General features: G+C 36.4%; 1 protein-coding gene across 1 annotated transcript; it reads right to left on the reverse strand.

The window, feature by feature from the left end:
* Positions 1 to 15,559: 15,559 nt before the first annotated feature.
* Positions 15,560 to 17,585, reverse strand: LOC149199448 (uncharacterized). The gene has a single exon (XM_089402441.1). It carries the CDS (start codon positions 17,030 to 17,032, stop codon positions 16,109 to 16,111), a length of 924 nt encoding a protein of 307 aa, XP_089258567.1. The 5' UTR covers positions 17,033 to 17,585; the 3' UTR covers positions 15,560 to 16,108.
* Between the last annotated feature and the right edge of the window lie 4,273 nt (positions 17,586 to 21,858).

Here is a 21,858-nt window from a genome sequence, read left to right on the forward strand (position 1 = left end):
TGGATGATTGGTCATGTTGGTAAAAATAGATGGACCTTTATTTTTAGACATATGGGCGGAGTCTATTTTTAAATTGTCAGTCTAAAAATAGAACAATCGAATATTATTAACTCTTAATAATATTTGGACTATAAACATTATCTTATCCTCTTGCAGCACTTCAGTTCGAGCTACGGATGTGGCACATGCAACTGCCAAAAGGAAATACGCTTTTCCTATGGGTTAGTTGAGCTATTGCATGATGGACTTCAGTTAGAACTCAAGTGATTGAGTTTGGTGGAGTTGATGGAGTTGTGTTCGGTTTGACTTAGTTGAACTAGTTGTATTTAATCTAATTGCCAAATACACTAGTGATGAGTGATGTGAATTAATTATTAATTAATTCACTAATTATTAACTCATAAATCAACTAAAGAATACATCAATTAACTCAGTGCATGGATAGTTCAGTGGAGAAAAGTGTTAGAGGTGGGTGAAAGGGTGAGACTACTATCAGTTGTGACTATAGTTGTGCATGAGATTTACACAATCATTGATTGAGATTGCCAATGAGGGTTGCGCAGTACAAGCCAAGGGAATTCGAACTTGGATCAGATCTATTCTCAACTTGGATTGCGCAGTAGAGGCAGGGAAACAGTGGAGGAGATTTGAACCCATGACTTGTTCAGATCTGAGCTAGTTTGTGTGTAGCAGGTGGAGATAGTACTGAGTACTTGTGAGGAGTATTGTACTATGTATTGTTACATGTTCTCTATCATTATAATATACAGATAGTTGGGGTTTTCAGCTATATGCTTTCCCCGTTACATACTGTGTTGATATGTGTGATTGATGTTTCAATGTGCGCATGCAATTGTTTTTAATTCCGCAAATTGATTATCAATGTAGAGGAGGTTATGTATTATGCATGCATTCCGCAAATAGTGTATAATCAAAATAATCTCTGTGAATAAGTGTTATATTATTCAAAATTTTTACAGATGGCCCATCAGTTGGCCAGTTTTTGAATATTTATGATGTTTAAGGCTCTCAAGCCTTAGTGATTGTAATCATGTTCTTTTACAAGTTTCTATTGTAGACTTAGTTGACTCCATGCCCAATGGATACTAGGCATTATTTTGAAGCTAGTTTTGTATAAAGGCATTGATCTGCAGGTTCTTGAGACCTCACAGGGAAGATCTCATCCCCAGAGGAAGCCAGTGTTAGCTCTGCTACATAATTAGGTACTTGCTGGGTCAAAGACACCAACGCTGTGTGTTTTTTGTAAAAGGGAGCTCGTAGCTGTTCATTTTCTCCCTTTCCCCTTATAACTCCTGCTACCCCCCGTGTTTCTTTCTTTCCCTTAATTCTCCTTATTCCTTCCTTAATCTCGTTATTTTCGTTTCCTCTTTAATCCTTTGTAAACCCCGCCTAAACCCTTCTTTTACCGACTCCCAGGCATTTTTGTTTAAACATTAAAAACCTTGATAACCCATTTTACCCCATATAGACCATTCTTCATTTAGCCTCGGGCGCAAAGCTAAACTTATAACCTTGGATTATATGATCGCATGCATATCAAAATACTTTTGGTGCGCCCTCACCTGTCACATCACCTGGAGCTCATGTTTATTACCATGGCCATCCGATCATCCCACGAAGATCCGACGGTATACGCAACCCCCGCCCTGCGAACCTGCACGTCCAATAGCCCGCGGGGAAGACGATTTCTCGTCGGCCCTGCCTGCCACGTGGCGCTATTTCACTTGATCGCGCCCCACGGTATGGATACCGCCCACTCCCGAAAAGCGGTGCGGGGAAACCGCTTACCGCCCTTCCTGTACGAACCGCCCCCCCCCCCCCCCCCCCCCCCCGCCCCTCCCCCGCGCTCGTTAACCGTCGCGTTGCTTCTGCTTCCAATAGTCGTCCGATCATCCCCACCCATGATCCAGCGGTCCTCGTTCTTCCCGCGCACATACCTCCCGATAACCCACATATGTCGATCTCCACCGTCCAATTTTCCAGATCTAACGGCTAGTATTCAATTGCGCCTCTGTGTTTTCCCATCGCTGCCCGCCAACAGATCTTGACCATCCGTCTAAGCCATCCAACGGTCAGTGCTCGTTCTCAGTTCCTTGTTCATTTTTAACGCATTTTGCGTGTTTTTTGGCAATCCTTTGCACCCAAAGGAGAAAGGAGGCCATGATTGGTCCTCCACGCATTGAATTCCCAGCAACCACAGTTAAAGAGCAGCACGACCAAGGACGAGAAGGACGATCCTCGAACAGTTCAATCACTGCAGCAATGATTGAAATTCATTCAAACAACACTTCATCTGTTCAGGAAGGACAACAAAGTACCAGTAAATGTCAAATTGATCCATTAAAACAGACAAATTGTATCAAAGCCCATATCTAATTGTAAATGTGGTTGGTGGCCAGTTATGACCCCTCCACGCTTAGGGCAGCAGAGCTATTTTGTAAAAAAACTCTATATATATCCAAAAGAAAAATTTAATCAGGTTGATGAATGTTATTTTGGTGTAAACTTCAACTTCTGGAGACTGCAACTATTGTGACACCTGCAGCTTCTGAGCTTCATTTCCAACTAATACAAGCTTCTTTCGTTGTTGATTGCTCACTTTCCACTTCTTCTTCTTTGTTCCAGGCTATGCCTGTATGCATTTTTTATTTTTGCTCTTGATGCTTAGCAGTAGAGAGGTTGTCATCCCACCTCTCTACTAGAATCTAGTTAGTATTATCAAATATGTATGCAGGTTTATGTTGTTTTAATGCCAAAGAGCTGTCATCCTGTTTGTGTATTAGAGAATAGATTTACAGACCTTTTCACTGGTTGTCGTTGGCCATCATAGGGTCCTGTGCATCTGCTGGTGTGATCAGTATTCTCCATTATCACATTTTACTTAAATTGTGAGTGATTGGTGGTCTAAAGCTTTGTTTTCTGGGGGTGTTCAACGATGTCTGGGGTTAAGCACAGTAGAAGTGGTTATCTGGCTTGAATATGCAACGTTTCTTTCATTCATCCACCATTTTCCAACATTTTATGTGGAGTTTGTAATATTCCCGAGCATCTCTGATATACAACCTACGAGAGTTTCTTGGGGTGATAACAGGTAGAATTGCTAAGAGATAAAGGACGTTGGTAAGAGTTTTTAAGTGGAAGCAGAAATGTGACAGAACCTTGAGGAATTCCAATAGAAATTGGATAAAGAGAACAATTGTGTTCTTTGAGAGTGCAGATGAGTTGAGGCCTATAAAGAGCAAAGGTGTTGCTCAAAAGGAAGTTCCAGAGATAGAGAACCAATTGCTTACCAAAACACTGAGTGATGAGAGCTTGGTGAGGTAAGTGACAGTAGGGAAGACTCGCTGTGGAGAGGCTTTAGTGCAACTCATAGTGAAGTGAGTGAAGAACTCATAGAGATGGAGAGGATGATGACCCGTGACAGTGATAACATAGGTTCTGAAAGAGATCACAGCAGAGGACAAAAGGATAAGGATGCCAAGGAAAATGGCACACAGAGACAATTAAGCAAAGAGGAATATGAGAAGGAGAACGTTGAGATAGCAGTTCAGATTGAAGTGTTAATGGAGATGTTGCAAAGCAATGAAGCAGACCAAAAACATGGTTATGTCATGAGAAAGAAAGTGAAGTGGCAGAGGCCACAAGAGAAGAGAAATCTGCAAGTGAATATGCAGTTAATAAAGGAGCTAAGGGAACTTGAATAAATTATAAATGCCAAACAGAGAACAGAGAGGCTTGAAAGAGTTAAGCTACAACAAAAGGAAGATGCTAAAGAAGATGTTGAAGTTTCGATATGTGAACCAAAAAGTGGACCATTAATTTTTGAAAATGATGAAGAGCCAGAGGAGTTGAATCATGTGAATCATTTGAAACAGCCAGAAGACTGGATCACTGAAGTATCAAGTGAGACTAGAAGGTTTTGTATTTTTAAAACTAATGATTTGTGTATGATTGTAGGTTTGGAAGAAGATAGGCAGTCTTTTAAAGCTGTCAAAGATGTGAAAGAACACCTTCCAGAAGATGCAAGTTTTGAAGCAGAATATGACAAGGAGACTGGGAAAGAATCAGTTCACTACAGTGAACAAGTGCTGGAAGACATCATTGAAACAGATGACGAGGAGGAGAAACTAGCTAACAGTCTCAAGAATTCTTTGAGATTGAATCAGCGCACTGATGTGCTAACATAGGAATTGACAGAGAAAATAGAGCAACACACTGAAAGGTTGCCAGAAGAAAAGGTACAAAGGCCTTATATTTTTTATTATAATGATTGTCTTATAATTGAAGATGTTGTTGCAGACGCTGGAACATATTTGGCACAGGTGGATAGCGAAATGAAAGAAAAAAAGTAAGAACATCTACTGAAGGATGTCAGAAAGATTTAGCAGAGGAAGAAGGACCATGTGATGATGGATCAATAACAGATAAAGAAATGGGAGATTATGTAAAATTTCAAAAGTTCACTCCAAGTAAAATCATTGAAAAATATAGGGAATTAGACTTTCAAAGGAGGAAGTTCAAAGAGCAAAGGATCAATGTTCAGGATAGATTGTTGAAGAAGGATGACAAAACAATGGTCATAAATAATAATCGAAAAGAAGTTGACAGGTACAGAAAACAGAAGCAGGAGATTGTTCTGAAAGACAATATAACAGCGACAGAAAATGTGCAAACAATAGTAAAGAAGAGAGTAAGGATGAAAAGGGAGCAATCATGATAAGTGAAGAACAAGCAAGAATGAGAGTTCAGCGATCAAGAAATGAAAACAATCCGCAGATAGCGGATACACTGGACAAAGCAATTGAGCTGATAAGAAGGTTAATGGTGAAAGTGTCTCATACGAAGATAACAACAAGAAAGGAAAGGAGTGACAACAAGAAAAAGACAGTAGCAAACTATGAAAGCAGAGCAAGTGGAACATTACAACACATGGTATGGAGACCTGGAGAACAACAGCAGACAACAGCAGCAATAGAACGGTTGACAAGCAAGGACAGATTACAAAATAAAGTTTGGGATCCAGGAGGAAACAATTATCTAGACTTATGACCAGGTGGTCATAAATTTTCTTACATGGGGACTCTGATGCAAGAGCATCCAGCTCAACATTATCAATGTATTCTAGTAAGCATAGGGGGTCTTATGTTTCAAGAAAGTTGGTTTCCTAAGCATTGAGTTAATGTAATTATTTAATGTTTTGAGTGATTGTAATGAGAATAAGAATTAATTGAATATTGTGAGGCTTTATTGTAAATATTCTCGAATGTAGGGGAACATGAGAGATTTAAGATAGTTGAGTGATGAAAGAATAGAGAATTGATTGTAAACCTCAGATTAAGAATTAGTTCATGATTTTGTGGATTTGAGAGAATCCTTAGGGATGAGAAAGAGATTTTAGAATATTGTTGAAAGATTTAGGAATCTAAACTAGAAATTGGTTTTGGAACCCTTTGTAAAAATGTAATCCTAAAAGGCATGTACAGAGGATAGATAGGAGATATTTGAGAGAGGCTGAATAGATAGTAGAGTGTGATTTTGAAACCTACGGGCAGATTTGTAAATCAAAGGCCACTGTAAAGAAGAATCGGGCCAGAGAGACAGAAAGTTCATTCTGTAATTATTTTTGTATTTATACATACAGAGATTGATTGGAGTCTGTATAATTGTGTAATTTGGTTGTTAAATGATGAATTAGGTGTCATCAGAGATTGCATAAAGTAAATATATGCAGGTGAAATCGTGGCGAATACACAGAGGAAGAGAAGAGGCAGAGATCCCAATTGGAGAACCAAGCGATGCTATGGGATAACTATGATATCGAAATCACAGAGGCAAGTTTAAGAGGGACTTAATTGCGCAACAGAAGGGCGAAACAGTGAGGAACGAGAATCATTAAAGAAAACCCGAACACCATAGAAACTTGAAGAAAATGGCGTAGAATCGAAATAAACAAGCGAACGAAGGAATTAAGTAATAACACTCAACAACCGTTAGATCTGGAAGATCAGCAGTTAAGATTAAATCGCTACTGAGTCTTGGAGAATTGCAATGAACGAGCGCGATTAATCGTAAACTGTTGGATCGTGGCCAGATCAATGGTCACGATCTAAATCGCAATCGGAAGTCGGAGGCGCAAGGGTTAGCAACGTTTTTTTAGTGGTGTTGCGATATCACTGACAGCGATTATCAGCGATCAGCGTTTGGAACTATCGACGATCAGGCGTCAGGATTATTGGAGTGTAGAGATATGTGATATGCAACGAAGGCAGAGCCGACGATATTTATCGTTGCAGGTATAATATATTTGAATTCCGACTTATGCATTCTGGCGAGGGTTTTCCTTTGTAAATCCCTTTTCCTCGTGTATTTTCAATATACATGTTAGTCTGGTTTCTAAGGTAAAAAGGGCAATATATGTGTTCCGATAATCGCGGATCAGAAGAGAAGGGGTGATGAGGCATATATGACCCATGAAGAGCCAGATTGCGATTGCGAATGAGGTATAGCCTTGGAATATGTGTAGAGGTTGTACAAAAGGCGGAAAAAAGTAAGATTTGCATACATTTCCCTTTGTAAAGGGTTTTATAAGGAAATTGTTCGAATGAAGGTTTTTATGTGATATATATATATATATATATATAGATGCAGCCGATAGGTTTAAAAAAGCTTAATTAGGGTTTAGATCGGATCCAAAGTTCCAATAGAAGAAATTAGAAGGAAGACCTTAATACAGTGTTATATAAAGGCTTGAGAGTTGTTTAAAGCTCCGATAGAGGATTTAAAGCGGGGTGATTGGTTTTGATACAAAGGAATTGTTAAAAAGGGCCTTAACCATTAATTGCTCAAAGCTTTGACTCCTTAAGTGATTTAAATTACTTGGGACAATGTATTTATGCATTTTATGCATAATGTGGGCATGTGCAGGGGTAACCCTGCATCAACCTGCAAACATGTTAAGTTGTTAAGCTAAATGATACCCTCACCTTGCAAATATGTTTTCACCATCAACCTGCAAACATGTTAAGTTAAATAAAAATATTTTATTACAGTAACCATCAACCATTCCATTTAATAATTGTTTTAAATTTTCAAAAATTTGTGTTCAATTGGATTCTAATAACAATCTATTGTTATATTTAATAATTTTTTAAATTTTAAACTAAATCAAATATCATTAAAGAATTTGATAATTCACATTCTTGGAAACAATAATTTTCATTCAAATTCTTTGAACTTTCAAACAACAATGTTCACATTTTGCTAATAAAAACAATGACTATTTAATAGCAAACTGTCATGCGACTTTAATATTAACTGATTTGTGATAATTAACATAAATTTTTGTTAATAAAAACAATAATTACTATTTAATTGCAAAATGTTATCCCACTTTACTATTAACTAATTTATTAACCTAGAATGTTATCCCACTTTACTATTAACTAATTTATTAACCTAGATTTTAGGAAAATATGTAACTAATTTATTAACATAGATTTTAGGAAAATATAACTTTTAAATCTACAAAATAAAACATAGTGCATTGATGATGATTAATATAAATTTTGTTGAAAGAAATAAATAATAATTTCTAATAAAACAATACATAAATTTCACAAATTAATAATGATTAACCAAAAATAAATAACAGTGTATAAAATACAATGCATCAATAATAAATTAAGGAATAGTCTGATTTATAAATGAAATAGTATTTTTCATAACATTTTTTCTGGTTAATTTTAATCAAAATTGGAAGAAAAAAATTAAAAACTTAAGTTTAAATTGTTTAATTGGTATAATTCTAGTGCCCTATGGATTTTTTAAAATGTCGAATCCATTTATGTATCCAAAAATGTATTTTAAACAACAAAAAATCACATTTTTATTTGAAATTAACTTTTGATCTGGCAGCCATCATTAACTTCCTAGCGTTGGACAACTCTTCATTAACTTCCTAGCCTTGGACAACTCTTTTTGAATATGAATTTTTCAACTCGTCCTCAATGCCCCATTAATAATGATAAACATAAAAATAAATTATAAATGCACAAATTAAAATATTGAGCATTAATGGTAATCGACATTAATTTTGAATATGAATTTTTCAACTCTTCCTCAATGCTCCATTAATAATGATAAACATAAAAATAGATTATAAATGCACAAATTAAAATATTGAGCATTATTGATAATCAACATTAATTTTGAATTCAGAAATAACGAATCAATATTTTTTTAAATTGAAATTGATTAGATATCATTTTTTGGGATTCAACTGTGTTAAGTAAGTCATTCATCTATGACCATTTCCATGAGAGGTAGTCGTAACTGACTAATTTCTCATGATTTTTTAATAATCCACTTTCAAATATAAAATAATAAATATTTTATTATTAATATAAATAATAAATCGATAATTTTATTTTTATTTTAAATTAAATTTGGTAACTGACCTGATTACACAAAATCAATTCCAATCATTACCACTATTTCTACCAACCTATACCACTATAGGTATGCAACTTTCAAATAAACACTAAGTATAGCCAATTGAACTGCTCCATGTACTCACAAACCAATACTTTTGAAATCAAAGTAGAAAAGTGGTTATTTAAAAACCAACCCAATATAACAAAATGGGGTCACAATACTACAAATATGTGACATTTTCACACCCAGCAAGTCATTATATGAAGATTCACTCTCAAATTCCTCGAGGAGGCATTCCCTAAAAAGCCATGATTTCCTACAATCAGTAAAGGAGATTCACCCACAAATTCCTCATCCTATTCATGTCAAGAAAGCCGTGACTTCATAACTACATACAGTAAATACTTCAAAAAAACAGAGGTGAAGAAAAAGTTAAAACAACTGCAGATTTGAAGGCAAGGCCAGAAAAAGTTATAACAACTACGCATGTTACAGGGAAGCCAGAAAAAGTTATAACAACTACGTATGTTACAGGGAGGCCAGCTTTTAAAGGTTCACGTGTTTCAAAAATAGTCGGTTGCCTTCCGGAATAAGTCACGGAACAATCACATGCACCTTAAATTAAATTAAAAAGTCAAAGGTGAGTTGCATCATTTTTTCATCACAAATTTGAGATGTGGCATCCTCAAAATGAAGCCAAATTTACTATCACACCGCTGTCGCTGTATAATCTCACTGTGTGTTTGCCACTTTGTGGCATATATATATTGTTTGGCACCTCAATATCAAATCCAAGTCTCCATCCATCATGTTAAAAATAATAATTATTATTATTCACATATGTGACGTAACATATGCAAACTCCATGGAGTCAATGGTGTGCCAATCAGCTACATGCCCTCACCGGAGTCACTTTGCCACACAATCTCTCTCTCTCATATGTCTCCATTGTCACAGGCCGAGTTTCCTTACATAAAACATGAGACGCGCTTCATCTATTTCTTCATTTAAAACAACTATTTCAACAATCCAGAATTGTAATTTTAGCAGAAGTTTTATAATCAAAGTTTGGTGATGACCAGGAAAAGAGTCCAAATCATAAAGTATTTAGCGTTCTTAGAGTTGCATAAAGTCAACCATACCTTATAGTATAAAGAATGGGCCAGGAATATACACCATGCATGAGTTGCACACATCCTAACGCCTGGCCTGGTGAGACATGCATCACATTAAATCCAAGTAGAACTCTCTATCTCAAACATGAACCATTGAATTTAATCTAGTAATTGCTTTTCCGTATTTGGAAAGACATTAACCATACCTTATGGTATAACAAATGGATAAGGGATATGCACCATGCACAAGTTGGGTGCAACCCAATGCCAAGTTGCATGCATCCCAACACCTTACAGGGTAGACAAGGGACATGCAATGCACAATTGCACACATTGCAACGCTTTTTGAGTTGTGTGCATCCAATTGCCCTACCAGTTGTTGTGCATCTCCTTAGTAGCTGTACCATGTATAATGCACAACACAATCCATAAGGAATTGGATTACAAAATTGGGCTACCTAGATGCACTTCTTAAGGTGTTGGGTATTGTAACGAAACCTATAAAGCATCAGGATATAACACATTGGGGTACCCAGCACACTCACAAGGCACTAGAGTAACCCCGTACACCATGTAACGCATGTACCCAACCCTTTATAAGGTGCATCAAGGTAAGTCAACATCTTACAAGTTGCATCACACCAATGCCCTCTAGGTTGTCTTAACACCAACGCCTTACAAGGTGCATTGAAGTGCCGAACACATTAACAACAATGTACACAAGGGTCCAACACCTTACACATTCCACTGTGTATTATAATGCCTTGAAGGTTGTGCTTTGCATTATAATGTCTTACAAGTTAGATTGTGACATTGCACCATGCCATGCATGATAACACCTTACAAGTAGCAGCTCCACATTGTCCATAGAACCAATATTAAATAAATATTTTTGGGAATATAATTAAAAAAAAACTATGAAATCACAAACACAATCACCAGTGAGGATACAGAACCCTTGCATAATCAATTCAGTGATGTAGAATATAAATTAATAAATAAACATCACATCTACCCCCCCGCGTTGAGTGATTTCTACGTAAAAACAAATCCATGCCTAAAGGCATGAAGCTTTTTTGCTACACGACAATTCAGTTTTGTGGGGACACTTATTTTACCAATAAGACCTGTCGTGCAATCAACCAAGACGAGGCAGTTTGATATTTCAGTTTGCAGCGACACTTTTATTTTACTAATGACAGCTCTTGTGCAGTCACCAACTTTCATAGGTTCCAAAAAGCTTGTCATTGTCAAGTATCTCTAGCTAAAGACAAAGGACTCGAAACCTGCTCCGAGTCATGTAACTGGTAACATTATGAACAGCTCCTCGAATATATGTACCCAATCTATTGAATGTGGGATAATTAAGGATATCTGCAATCAAAACATAGAGAATAGGATTTTAAAGACACTGTTTATGGAAGAAAGTCTCCTTGATACAAATTCTAGCCACAGCGTTTCTAAACAAGATCTTGACCATTTTCATAACTTGCTTCCAAACTCGATCCATACTAACATGGCCTAAATGAAATCCCTGAGATAGTCACAGGCTTAAAAAAGGCCATCAAACAAATTTGAGAGGAATACTGGCAAGCTTATAGTATTGTTAAGAATAAACAATTCTTTTAACAAATACCATCTGTACTTGCCCAGAGACCTCAAGTGCTATATCCTTGGATCTATTGCCTACAACATTCGCCAAGATTTCTGTGCAAGACATTAATCATAGTGGTTGGGGAATTTTCAACCACCGCATTGACTTTTTATGTCTTGGACTTGTCATTTTTAATGAAGTTTGTGCATAGTTAGTGGTCTCCAACCACTGCATCTACCTTCATGTCCAAGACTGCTATTTTCCATTTTTACTAACTTTTGTGCAAGACATTTTGATATAGTTAGTTATCTCCAACCACTGCATTGACTTTAATATGTCAAAGGCTGCCATTTTTTATGGGTCGCTGAATCATTTTCTAAAGATCGAATGCCTTCTAGATTTCTAAACTTCCACCCAAAACCAGCTTTACCTAGAGATCATCCTTCCTTCACTCCCCATACTGCTGCTCTAACTTCCCACCAGGGAGCTCGCCAGATCTATAGGCTTCTCTGTCAAGGATCAGGAGAGAAAAGGGAAAATGCTATGCCGTCGCCATATCTGTAGGCTGCTATGTGAAGGATCAGGAAAGAAAAGGGAAAATGCTATGCTGGCACCATGCGGGTTTTATCCATAGGGAAGGAAGAGGAAATATAGTCAACGACCTTTCCTAGAAGCATATGAAGGAAAGAAAAAGGGCCATAATTGCAGTTGGAGGAGGGGCACAATAGTCCATCTACCTATAAAAACCCAACATCACTTGACAGAGGCAAGCAGAACAGAAGATTTCACAGCATTTGACTGTAGAAACTTGAAACTGGAAGCCACGGGTAGCAAGTGGATAGCACATTGTTTGGTGCCTTAAAACCTATCAACTTATACGAATAAAAATTGGAGTTCTCTTAATTCCAAGAAGGGTATTTCTCCAGAAAAAAAAAAAAATATCACCATTGTTTGGACTGTTCTTGCACTTAATATCCCTGTTAATCCAGCAGAATACATTGAACCCAGTCACTGAAGACATGGAAAGAAAATAACAGATTTTCACGGAATAGCGCAGTAGTCAGAGTTGCAACGAGTTTTCATTCTGCAATTCACACACTGTCAGTCGGCATCTGTAATCCCAGATCAGATGATATCTGAGACAAGTTCAAATTAACTGGGGAAGAAAGCCCTGGATGGCAAAAGCCCCAGAGTCGGTACAAAAGAGCAGAGAGGCAGTATACTGTACAGCAACAGTTAGAAAGACCCAGACAACAAAAGGTATGGAGATGAAGACCCGTCTCACGAAGACAATAGTGAAGAAGGATGAATCTTCGATATTGTCTGAGAATGAAGAATACACCACAAGAAAACCAAAGGTAATAACCCTGATGTATCGGTTAAGGACATTCTTCTTCTATACATTTTGTCACTCCATTCAAGGCCAAAGCAAAGATGGATATCCATTCAGATGATGGACAAGTTGATGCCAAAATGTTGGACCACTGCTTCAACTCCTAGAGAAATATTTTGTTATGCAGGGGGGATGGATATCCATTCAGATGATGGACAAGTTGATGCCAAAATGTTGGACCATTGCTTCAACTCCTAGAGAAATATTTGTTATACAGGGGAGGGCTGCCGGGGGGGGGGGATTCAAGGATTAGTAAAACGTATATATTGCAATAATGATCATTGACCGTGCATTAATGATTAATGTGGAAAGAAAGCTACATACAGGGCATGAAACAACCCTCCCCAGTTTCAAGAGGGGAGTTCAAGGCGCTACCAAAAACTCAGTTTTACCTTGTTGGATATCAAGAAGGCCAACATATCAAATGGCAATTATTTGACCAGGTCAAGGGGCAAAGCATCCAAAATTACCTGAGTTAATGAAACAAGCTTTATCGTTAGACCTCAAGATTGGGATCGGCAGTTCTTAATGGAACACGAAGGAAGTTTACAACGCTAACTCAAATGAGAGCTAGCCGTCTTTAAGGTAAGGCACCTCTATGATCACTGGGAGAAGGCCTTATTTATAGAGGCTAGGGGCAAGAAATCAACACAAAATGGAGAAATGGAAAATCCAAAGGAAGGTCAAAATATCAATGCACCGTTTGACTCAGTGAGTCATAAGAATCTGATCTCAAGGGTATTAGTGCAAAAAATTGTGATTGAAGACCCATAAGCATCTGGAACCCTATCCATTGATAATGCTCCACAAGGACAACGAACATCTAGTCACAAGGCAATGTAATTTCAAATTTTCCATCTCAATTTCTTTCATTGATGATCACAATCCCATTAGATGTCTGTAAGGTGTTCTTTGGTAGCACTTATTATGTTATTTGTGGGTTAGTTATCCCACATACCTTGTTAGACCACATAAATATACGCTGATTAAAGACAAACAGCCATTTGTGGTTCATACTTATAAAGGTAAGCAAAAGATATATATGGTTTCGGCCAATCAGGCCAAGGGATTACTCAATGCAAATAAGCAAGTTGAAATGACATTTTTGAAGCCACAAAGGTAATCACAACCCAGTGAGTCTTCAAATTGCAGTTTGCCTTCAAAAAACAAAGGTGGACCATAGAATGCAACTGACTCAATTGAGTGTTTGTGCGCCTAACCGCTAAACAGCAAACAAATGGGCAGTTGGAAAACAAGCTTTCTGCCTTAGGGAGAAGTACGGGAAGGAAAGAAAGGGGGTCATCTTCCAGAAGGAGACAAGAGAAATAGCAGAGCATTCAGAACATCTACCTGTAGAAACCCAAAGCTACAAGACCGAGCAGAACATAGAATTAACAATATCTCACTGTAGCAACTTGAATCTGGAAGCCACAAGTGGAAAGCAGGCAATACCCATCACCTTTTATGAATAAACATTGGAATTTTTCAATTCCTGTGAGGATTTTTCTCCAGTTAAAAGATCACTATGTTATCTGTCTGAATACTTGTTCACTATGTTTCTTTCTTTATTTCTATGCCATTATTTCTGCTTGCTGGAAGAATTGTGGCGTAAATAAACAACAGATGCATTTAATGATGCTAAAACAGCCACACAAATAAAACAGACTGGAAGGGAAAGACTACGAACAAAGACTGTAATTCTGTTCACTGTAATTTATAATTTTAGGTGTTACTGTACACCTGTTAGAAGTTCTGTTTTAATTTGCTCTGTTTTTCCACTTAATATCCCTATTAATCCGGCATACCACACTAAATGCAGGCACAAGAGGCATGGAAAGAAAATACAAGAAGTTCGAAGGATACAGCAGTGCAGTAGTAAGACTTGCAGAAAATGTGAGGAGCTTCCATTATGCAATCCACACAATGCCAGTCAGCCTCTGTAATTGAAGATCATAGGAAGATTTGGAATCCTGGTAGACGGCACCTGACTTAGTTGGCATGTCCATTTGGTATGGCTGATGACAAGCATGAGCTAGACATTTCAGATGCCGCAGTCTTCAAATCCTAGGCAATGGGCAATGTTTCCAAAGAAATAGGGGAGGACCTTACCTGACTGTTTACCCCATTCCTTCCCATGGCACATTATGTTCATTTTTTTCAATTTCATCCACCTGACATGTTCAATTTCAAGAGGCTTCCTGGGTCACTAGTTTTAGATATAACGAATGATGGATATCTAGATACTCCCCCCTCCCCTAGTTCAAATCTAAATGTTCTAATAAAACTTCGAGATAACCCACAGAGTATGGATTCTGTATGCAGGCAATAAACCAAAATTTTGGAAGTCTATATTGCATTAAAGTTTTAACATATCAAGGTTTGAATTTCATGCTATAGAATTCAAGCATTCAGCATTTCAGCCAGTCTTGAATCATGCATATGGTCAACAAAATAGGATGTACCCATAACTCAAAGATCAGTTGAATGCTAGCTTTTGTGAGTTGTTTTCATTTTAAATAGAGCAACTTAAAGATAGCTGGGTTTCATTATATATAAAGGAATTTAATTCAGCAGCGTGCCATGATCCTGTTTGCATCTATTTCACACCAACTGCAGAATAGGAAGTAAACAATCTATGTTTCCTCCAGCTCACCGGCAGGGATTTAAATCAACCCCTGCCTACATCGACTGGTGTAGGAAATATCAGCAAACCGAGAAAAATAGAACAAACAATTACATGAAATGGTGGAGATTTGTCATTGCATGCACGCCCTACTGTGACAGTCTTTTCTACACAGGAGGGGCTGCGCACAATGATGGGTGTGTATCCATAATACGCTGCATCTGTCCCAAATGTGAGTAACTACAATAAAGTAGATTGTATTTAACATATGAGCAACTATGGGAAGAAAGAATGAATGTTCTCTATTGCAAGTGATAAACAATACATCTATTGAAAATGTTAGCAAGCATAAAAATTCTGCTGACATCTTTACAAAAAAATCCCAGAAGTTATTCTTTACGATAAAAAAATCCAGCTCTCATCCAGTAATCATATTAAGATATTATTGGCAGTGTTATGGCTTTCGATATTGCTAAATAAGATGCCTCAACTCAATGGGACATGAATTCTAAGGCCACCTCAAAGTACATTGATGATCTTTTGAAAGATGCCATTAACAACCAATATTACAGAAAATTGTAGATCGATCCAAAGCTCTAAAACCAGAGCATCTCTAATGATAAAACAGAGTTTTCCCAATCAATGATGGGATCAAACATAACTGGTTACAATTCTTACCTCCTATCCGCGAGATATAAAAAGTCTAGAATCGGGGCCGAAAGGATAAAGAAGGTAGAGATAATACCCAGAGCTTGTACATAAGAACCCATCATCATCATCTTTGCATCCAGCAATTGCAGGGCAAATCAAATCTGCGATAGTGGAAATGTGCCAAAATATAGATCAGTTGGATTCTCTCACCCCATTTTTCAAAACACCAGATCTTTCTTGATCTTGAATGCCGCAGCGGCACAAAACTAGGACAAGACCTAGTCATTCTTCCATGCGTACAGCAGCAAAGAGAATCCATATCTATGCCCTTGGGATTGAGCTAACTCCTGTTTAAAGCTATGGGAAACTGACTTGGACAACCATGGTTCCTCCTCTTCGACTGATGCACTACAGGTCTTAAACATAAATACTGCATGCCCTAGACTTGGATTAAAAAGCCAATCATGAACATCCCAAAACATCTCAATTGGCAGCCCATCAACCAAAATGGTCTGATTGCCCCTGAATTTCCATATCAGATGCTTCACCTGCACAACAAGCTCTTTATCAATCCTCACACACAATTTGGGTTCCCTAGGCCCTCCAGTCTGGCATTCAATTACAATATCATGGATTCTCCCACTATTGCAGAACTGGGCCTTTGTGGAGTAAAAATTCTTGCCAAACACATGTTCTTTCCTTGAAATAAGCACAGTTTCAGCAGGAGGCTTGGCATGGGTTTTCTTGTATGCCTCCTTGCACATATCCCCAAGCAGAAGGGCAACCTCCTCATCTGAGACAACTGCAACAAAATAGCCCTCCAAGGGCTCCGGCCCTGATCCATACCTAGCAGAGGAAAGGTCCCAAAACACATCCACTTTGGTCGTCCCCAGCTCGAAGCTCTTGGACCCTTTCTTCTTCCAAAAAAACCACGACTTCATGTCCACCCTGCACAGGCATTGGTAGGATGGGTCATCCACATTGACGCTCAGGCCTTGACCCATTAGGTTTTTGCACCATGTGACCGTTATCAGGCGTGTTTGGCCTGATAATGTAGTCAGATACAGGCAGGTGACCATGTTCTGCATCATCATGCTATTGGTGTTGTGGGTATTGTTGTGGGTTCGGGAGGATGAAGCAGAGGAGGAGTAATCTGCGACCTGGACTCCATGTTCCCCAAAACATGATGACAAATCCCGCATTTTGGCCTATCTTGAAGGAAGACCTGATACCTGAGGGGCTGGTTTACCTAAACGCTCTTCGCATGGTCTTCAACACTTCCCCAGCATGGTCTCCGACACTTCCCTCTCTATGTCTAATATTAGACTTTCTGACAGCTCTGGATTTGTCAGTATTCACCCAGACAGACCCATCCGGTCAGACGACAGACACTCATCTGTCCATATCCTCCAAAAATCCTGTACTTTGCCTCAGCTTCCGCTCATTCTCGCCAATCCTGATGCTCTTTGAATCCATTTCTCCGCTCATTGTCCACCTAAGCTCCGCCTATCTTCCCCCAATCCTGATTCTCTTGTGCTCCGATTCTCCGCTCGGCGCCCACCTCAGCTCCGCTGCCTCGCCGCCACTTCCTAGACAACTTTGCGGTTTCTTCGGACACAGATTCCTTCAGGCAATGCTTGTTTTTGTAATTCAAAGCATCGAATATAACAATATTGCAATCTTCTTTCAAATCCGGATCTGAAAACTTGATATATATCCTTTCACAATATCTTTGACGTCCGTTGAAACATCCTTGAAATCCGCCCCCTACCCTTCCCAAAAGACCAGGGACCCCATCTTCTTGTGCATATATCTTTAGGTCCCCTAGATCACATAGCCCAACTTGGACCCATCCTTATTATTACTTTCACATTGTGATCACCACAACTTAGGGTGGGACTTTTTCTGTTTTTTTAATAGGAGGAAAAAGAGAATTTTACTTGGGTTTTGTTTAAATAATTAATGGGATGAAAAAGAGAATTTTACTTGGGGTTTATTATAATAATTATTTAATATTTTCATTAAATTATAATTTCATTATTATAAATAAAAAATTTCCTACCCCAATTTTATACCTAATTCAATTATACTTTTAAAATTAAATCATTAATTTTCTTACATGAACATCTCATTAAAGTTAGCAAAACACATCATTCATTTTGCACACCAAAAATAATGCAGACACCTTCAATTATTTGGAGACTCACAGATCGTTTGCAATTGGCTGAATTCCGCATCTCATTGTTATGCTTTCTCTTTGAGACATATTCTTGACGAAGCCAAAAGACTGATCTCATCTTTTGAATCTTTTCTCTGTCGTCATATTTACAGGGAACAGAATACAGATACGGACCAACTTTCCAAAGAAGCAGCGCACAGCCAACTAGATCAATGGCTGATCCAGGAGGAGATTGATGGAACTTTCCATCAATTCTATCACAGGCCTTTTGTGGACCTTAATAGAAATGGGTCCCAGACCCGCATATAAACAGTCACAGCTATTTTAGTCAATTTTGATACACGTACTCATATTGTATAGTTTTATTTTCAGTAAACTGTCTATAATAGTGCTCTTTGCGCAGAGCAGGATTTTGATATAAAAATTGTTGGTTTTTATCCAGCCAAAGCTTCAAGACTCCCTGCGTGGAGGTCCAGATCATTCAAGAATTTTTTTGTATCTAGACTGGTCATTGGCCACAAATGAACATGCGACCAGCATCTACAAAATGTAATTTCTTCTTATTAATAGAAATTACGACTTTTTCCTTAAGGAAAAAAAAAAAAAAACATCTCATTAAAGTCCAAAATAAGAGCAACAAATGAAAAACCACTATAGAATATAAAAATATCTTTGACACAAGCACAATTAATAATGCATATATAAAAATTTTGTGAAGGGCATATCTTAAGAAAGAAAGAAAGTGCTAGTAATTAAGGTTAAAGCACATCACTTATATCGTTTAAGAGCCCAACCAAGGTGAAATAATGAGTGAAATAAAGAGATCTTGTGAAACATATAAAGATAATGTGTTGAATAAAGGTGAGAGGTTATGATATAAAGAAAATTGAATTTTAAAATAATTCATGTTTTATTGTGTGGATGTTTCGAATTAATTTTTGTGGTTTATTTTTAAGATTAGATATGTGAAAAGTCAGATAATGATGAGGTAATAAATAGAGGAAAGGTTGGAATGGTAATGTATGGAGCAGGTTTGATAATGCTAAAAAAATAAATTTAATTAATTAATTAAATAAATATTTAAATTTTTGTTTCTATTGAATGTTTTTTATATTTTTATTAATGATTATCAGTTTATGTGATATTGTTTAGTTTTAAGGGTGAGCTCAATTGGTCAAGTCGGGACCTCGCCAGATGGAAGGTCACAAGATCAATTCCCGAAAGCTCTTAGGGTCAGGTCTTGCAGTAGGCCGAGGGGGGTCAGCCTAGATTTTTCCAGTGGATGTAGCGCCACCTGTTGACTAAAGGTGTCCGTGAACCACGCACACAAAAAAGAAAAAAAAAAGAAGAAGAAGTTTATGTCATATTGTATGTTTATATTTATTTATTTATTTATTTTATATAGATATAGATTTAGATTTAGATTTAATGTTAATTATTCAAATCTTATAATGTAATATTATAATGTTATTAACTAAAATGTTTTAGTATTAGTTATTTTTTATGACATTAATTAATACTTAATGTTATTATTCTAATATGATATAATGTGACATTATAATATTATAATGTTTCAAATGTTATAATGTTATAACGTATTTCAGATCATGATCATTTTGATCAAGAAAAGAACTATCTCTTAGATGTTTTTGAAAAGAATGGATATAGAAGACATCAATGAATCAAAGCTTTCAAAAAAACAAAGAATCCTAAAAACAAATAGCCAATGGATGATTGTGCAGACAAGGTTCACCTTCCCTACATTCTAGGCACCACTAATAAGATTTCACACATTTTAAAAAAGAATAATATAAAAATCACTTTCAAACCCTTGAATACAATCAACAGATGCCTGAAATCGATAAAATATTCTATTGATCCTAAACACCACAAAGGGATTTATTTGGTTTTGTGTTCGTGTGGCAAAACCTACATTGGTGAGACTGGTTGTTCTATATTAACTAGGATTCAAAAGGATGTCGCTAACATCAAGCATAACCGTTCCAAAACCTCAGCTTTGGTCGAGCACTCTAGTAAAACCAATCATCACATTTGCATATAAAACTCTTGTGTTGCAGCCAAAATGGACCATTATCACCATAGAAAATTTAGAGAATCTATCGAAATAGGAAAACACCCCAATAACCTCAACCACGATGACGGCTGGAAAATAAGTGATAACTGGATTCCTACACTAACTGGGGATTCTACCGTCTCCTATGTACTCCTGACCCCATTATCTCTTGGTCCTCCTTATGGTTCATCTATCCCCAATATCATTTTATTAATATTTGAATAAATAACTTTAATCAAGAACCCATAGTTGTACTCTTTCAATTCCTAAAAAAACTTTAGTAAGATTAAAATCAAATAATTTTATTTAAACCTTGGTTAGCATTAAAATTTAGGAACATCCTTAGCAATATATTCTTTAAAAAAATCAATTAATAATATTTAGAAGATCTAATTAGTTTCATTATTATATTACATGTTTTAATTATCTTGCAACATTTAAAATATTAATGTTAATACATAGTAAATTTAACATTAATATTCTTAATGTCAACAAAATTAAATACAAAAACTTTTCTTGATGGACAAATAAGATTATAACATTTGAAACATTATAATATTATAATGTCACATTATATCATATTAGAATAATGACATTAAGTATTCATTAATGTCATTAAAAATAACTAATACTAAAACCTTTTAGTTAATAAGATTATAATATTATAATTTTACATTATAAGATTTGAATTATATATATATATATATATATATATATATATATCACATAAACTTATAATCATCAATAAAAATATAAAAAACATTCAATAGGAACAAAAATAAAAATGAAAATTTAATTAATTAATTAATTAAACTAAATTTATTTCTTAACATTATCAAACCTGTCGGCTCCATACATTACCATCCCAACCTCTCTTCTATTTATTGCGCCATCATTATCTGACTTTTTCACACGTCTGATCCTGATGATGAACCAGAGGTTGGTTTGAAACGTCAATACAATAAAACATGAATGTGATGACTTCGGAAGACATCACTACACAAAATTGAGATCGCAGAAGCCTCAAATCTATAAATTTCAAAATAGTGAGATATTGTGACACATATAAAGATAATGTGTTGAATAAAGGTGAAAGGTTATGATATAAAGAAAATTGAATTTTAAGATAGTTTTGAGATTTTAAAAATATGTATAAAGAAGAAATTGTGATATTAATTATAAAATTTATTTAATATTTAAAATTTTAGTATTAATAATATTATTTTTTTATTGTTAAGTAAGTTGAGTTTTAAAATGATTGGCAAGTTTAATATGTGGTTTGAATAGCCAAATTCAGGGGTATTTAAGTCATTAAAATTATTTGGGAACCATACTTGGTATGGACTACACTAGTCTTTAGTATAACTAGATTTTTGCCCATGAAATTTTAAACTTGTGAACTTTTCACCACATAGTATCTTATCATAGCACCTATATGACATCAAATCTAGAGACTCTTTTGGGACTACCCGAAATTACTGGCTTACTCCTACAGAGTTGGGAATGGAAGATACTCTGATTGAGGAATGGTCGAATTTCATATCAGAGGTAAATTTAAACAGAGTTAGGTCCAAGATAGTTGCTCACTTCGGTGATTATATCCATGAATTTGGAACTAAGGAGTCTAGAAGTCATCATTTTCTTGAGATCCCATAAGATGTTCTTATTGGATTTTTTTACGGGGCTTCCCAAGAAAATTTGTGTTGAGGAGGGGGGTTGATCAAACTTTCTGACATATCCATACAGTATAAAATTGATATTGGTCCTGGCACTAA

Source organism: Pinus tabuliformis, chromosome 2_1 (assembly GCF_031772625.1).
Source record: "Pinus tabuliformis cultivar Carrire ecotype Pingquan chromosome 2_1, CPIR1, whole genome shotgun sequence".
NCBI lineage: Eukaryota > Viridiplantae > Streptophyta > Pinopsida > Pinales > Pinaceae > Pinus > Pinus tabuliformis.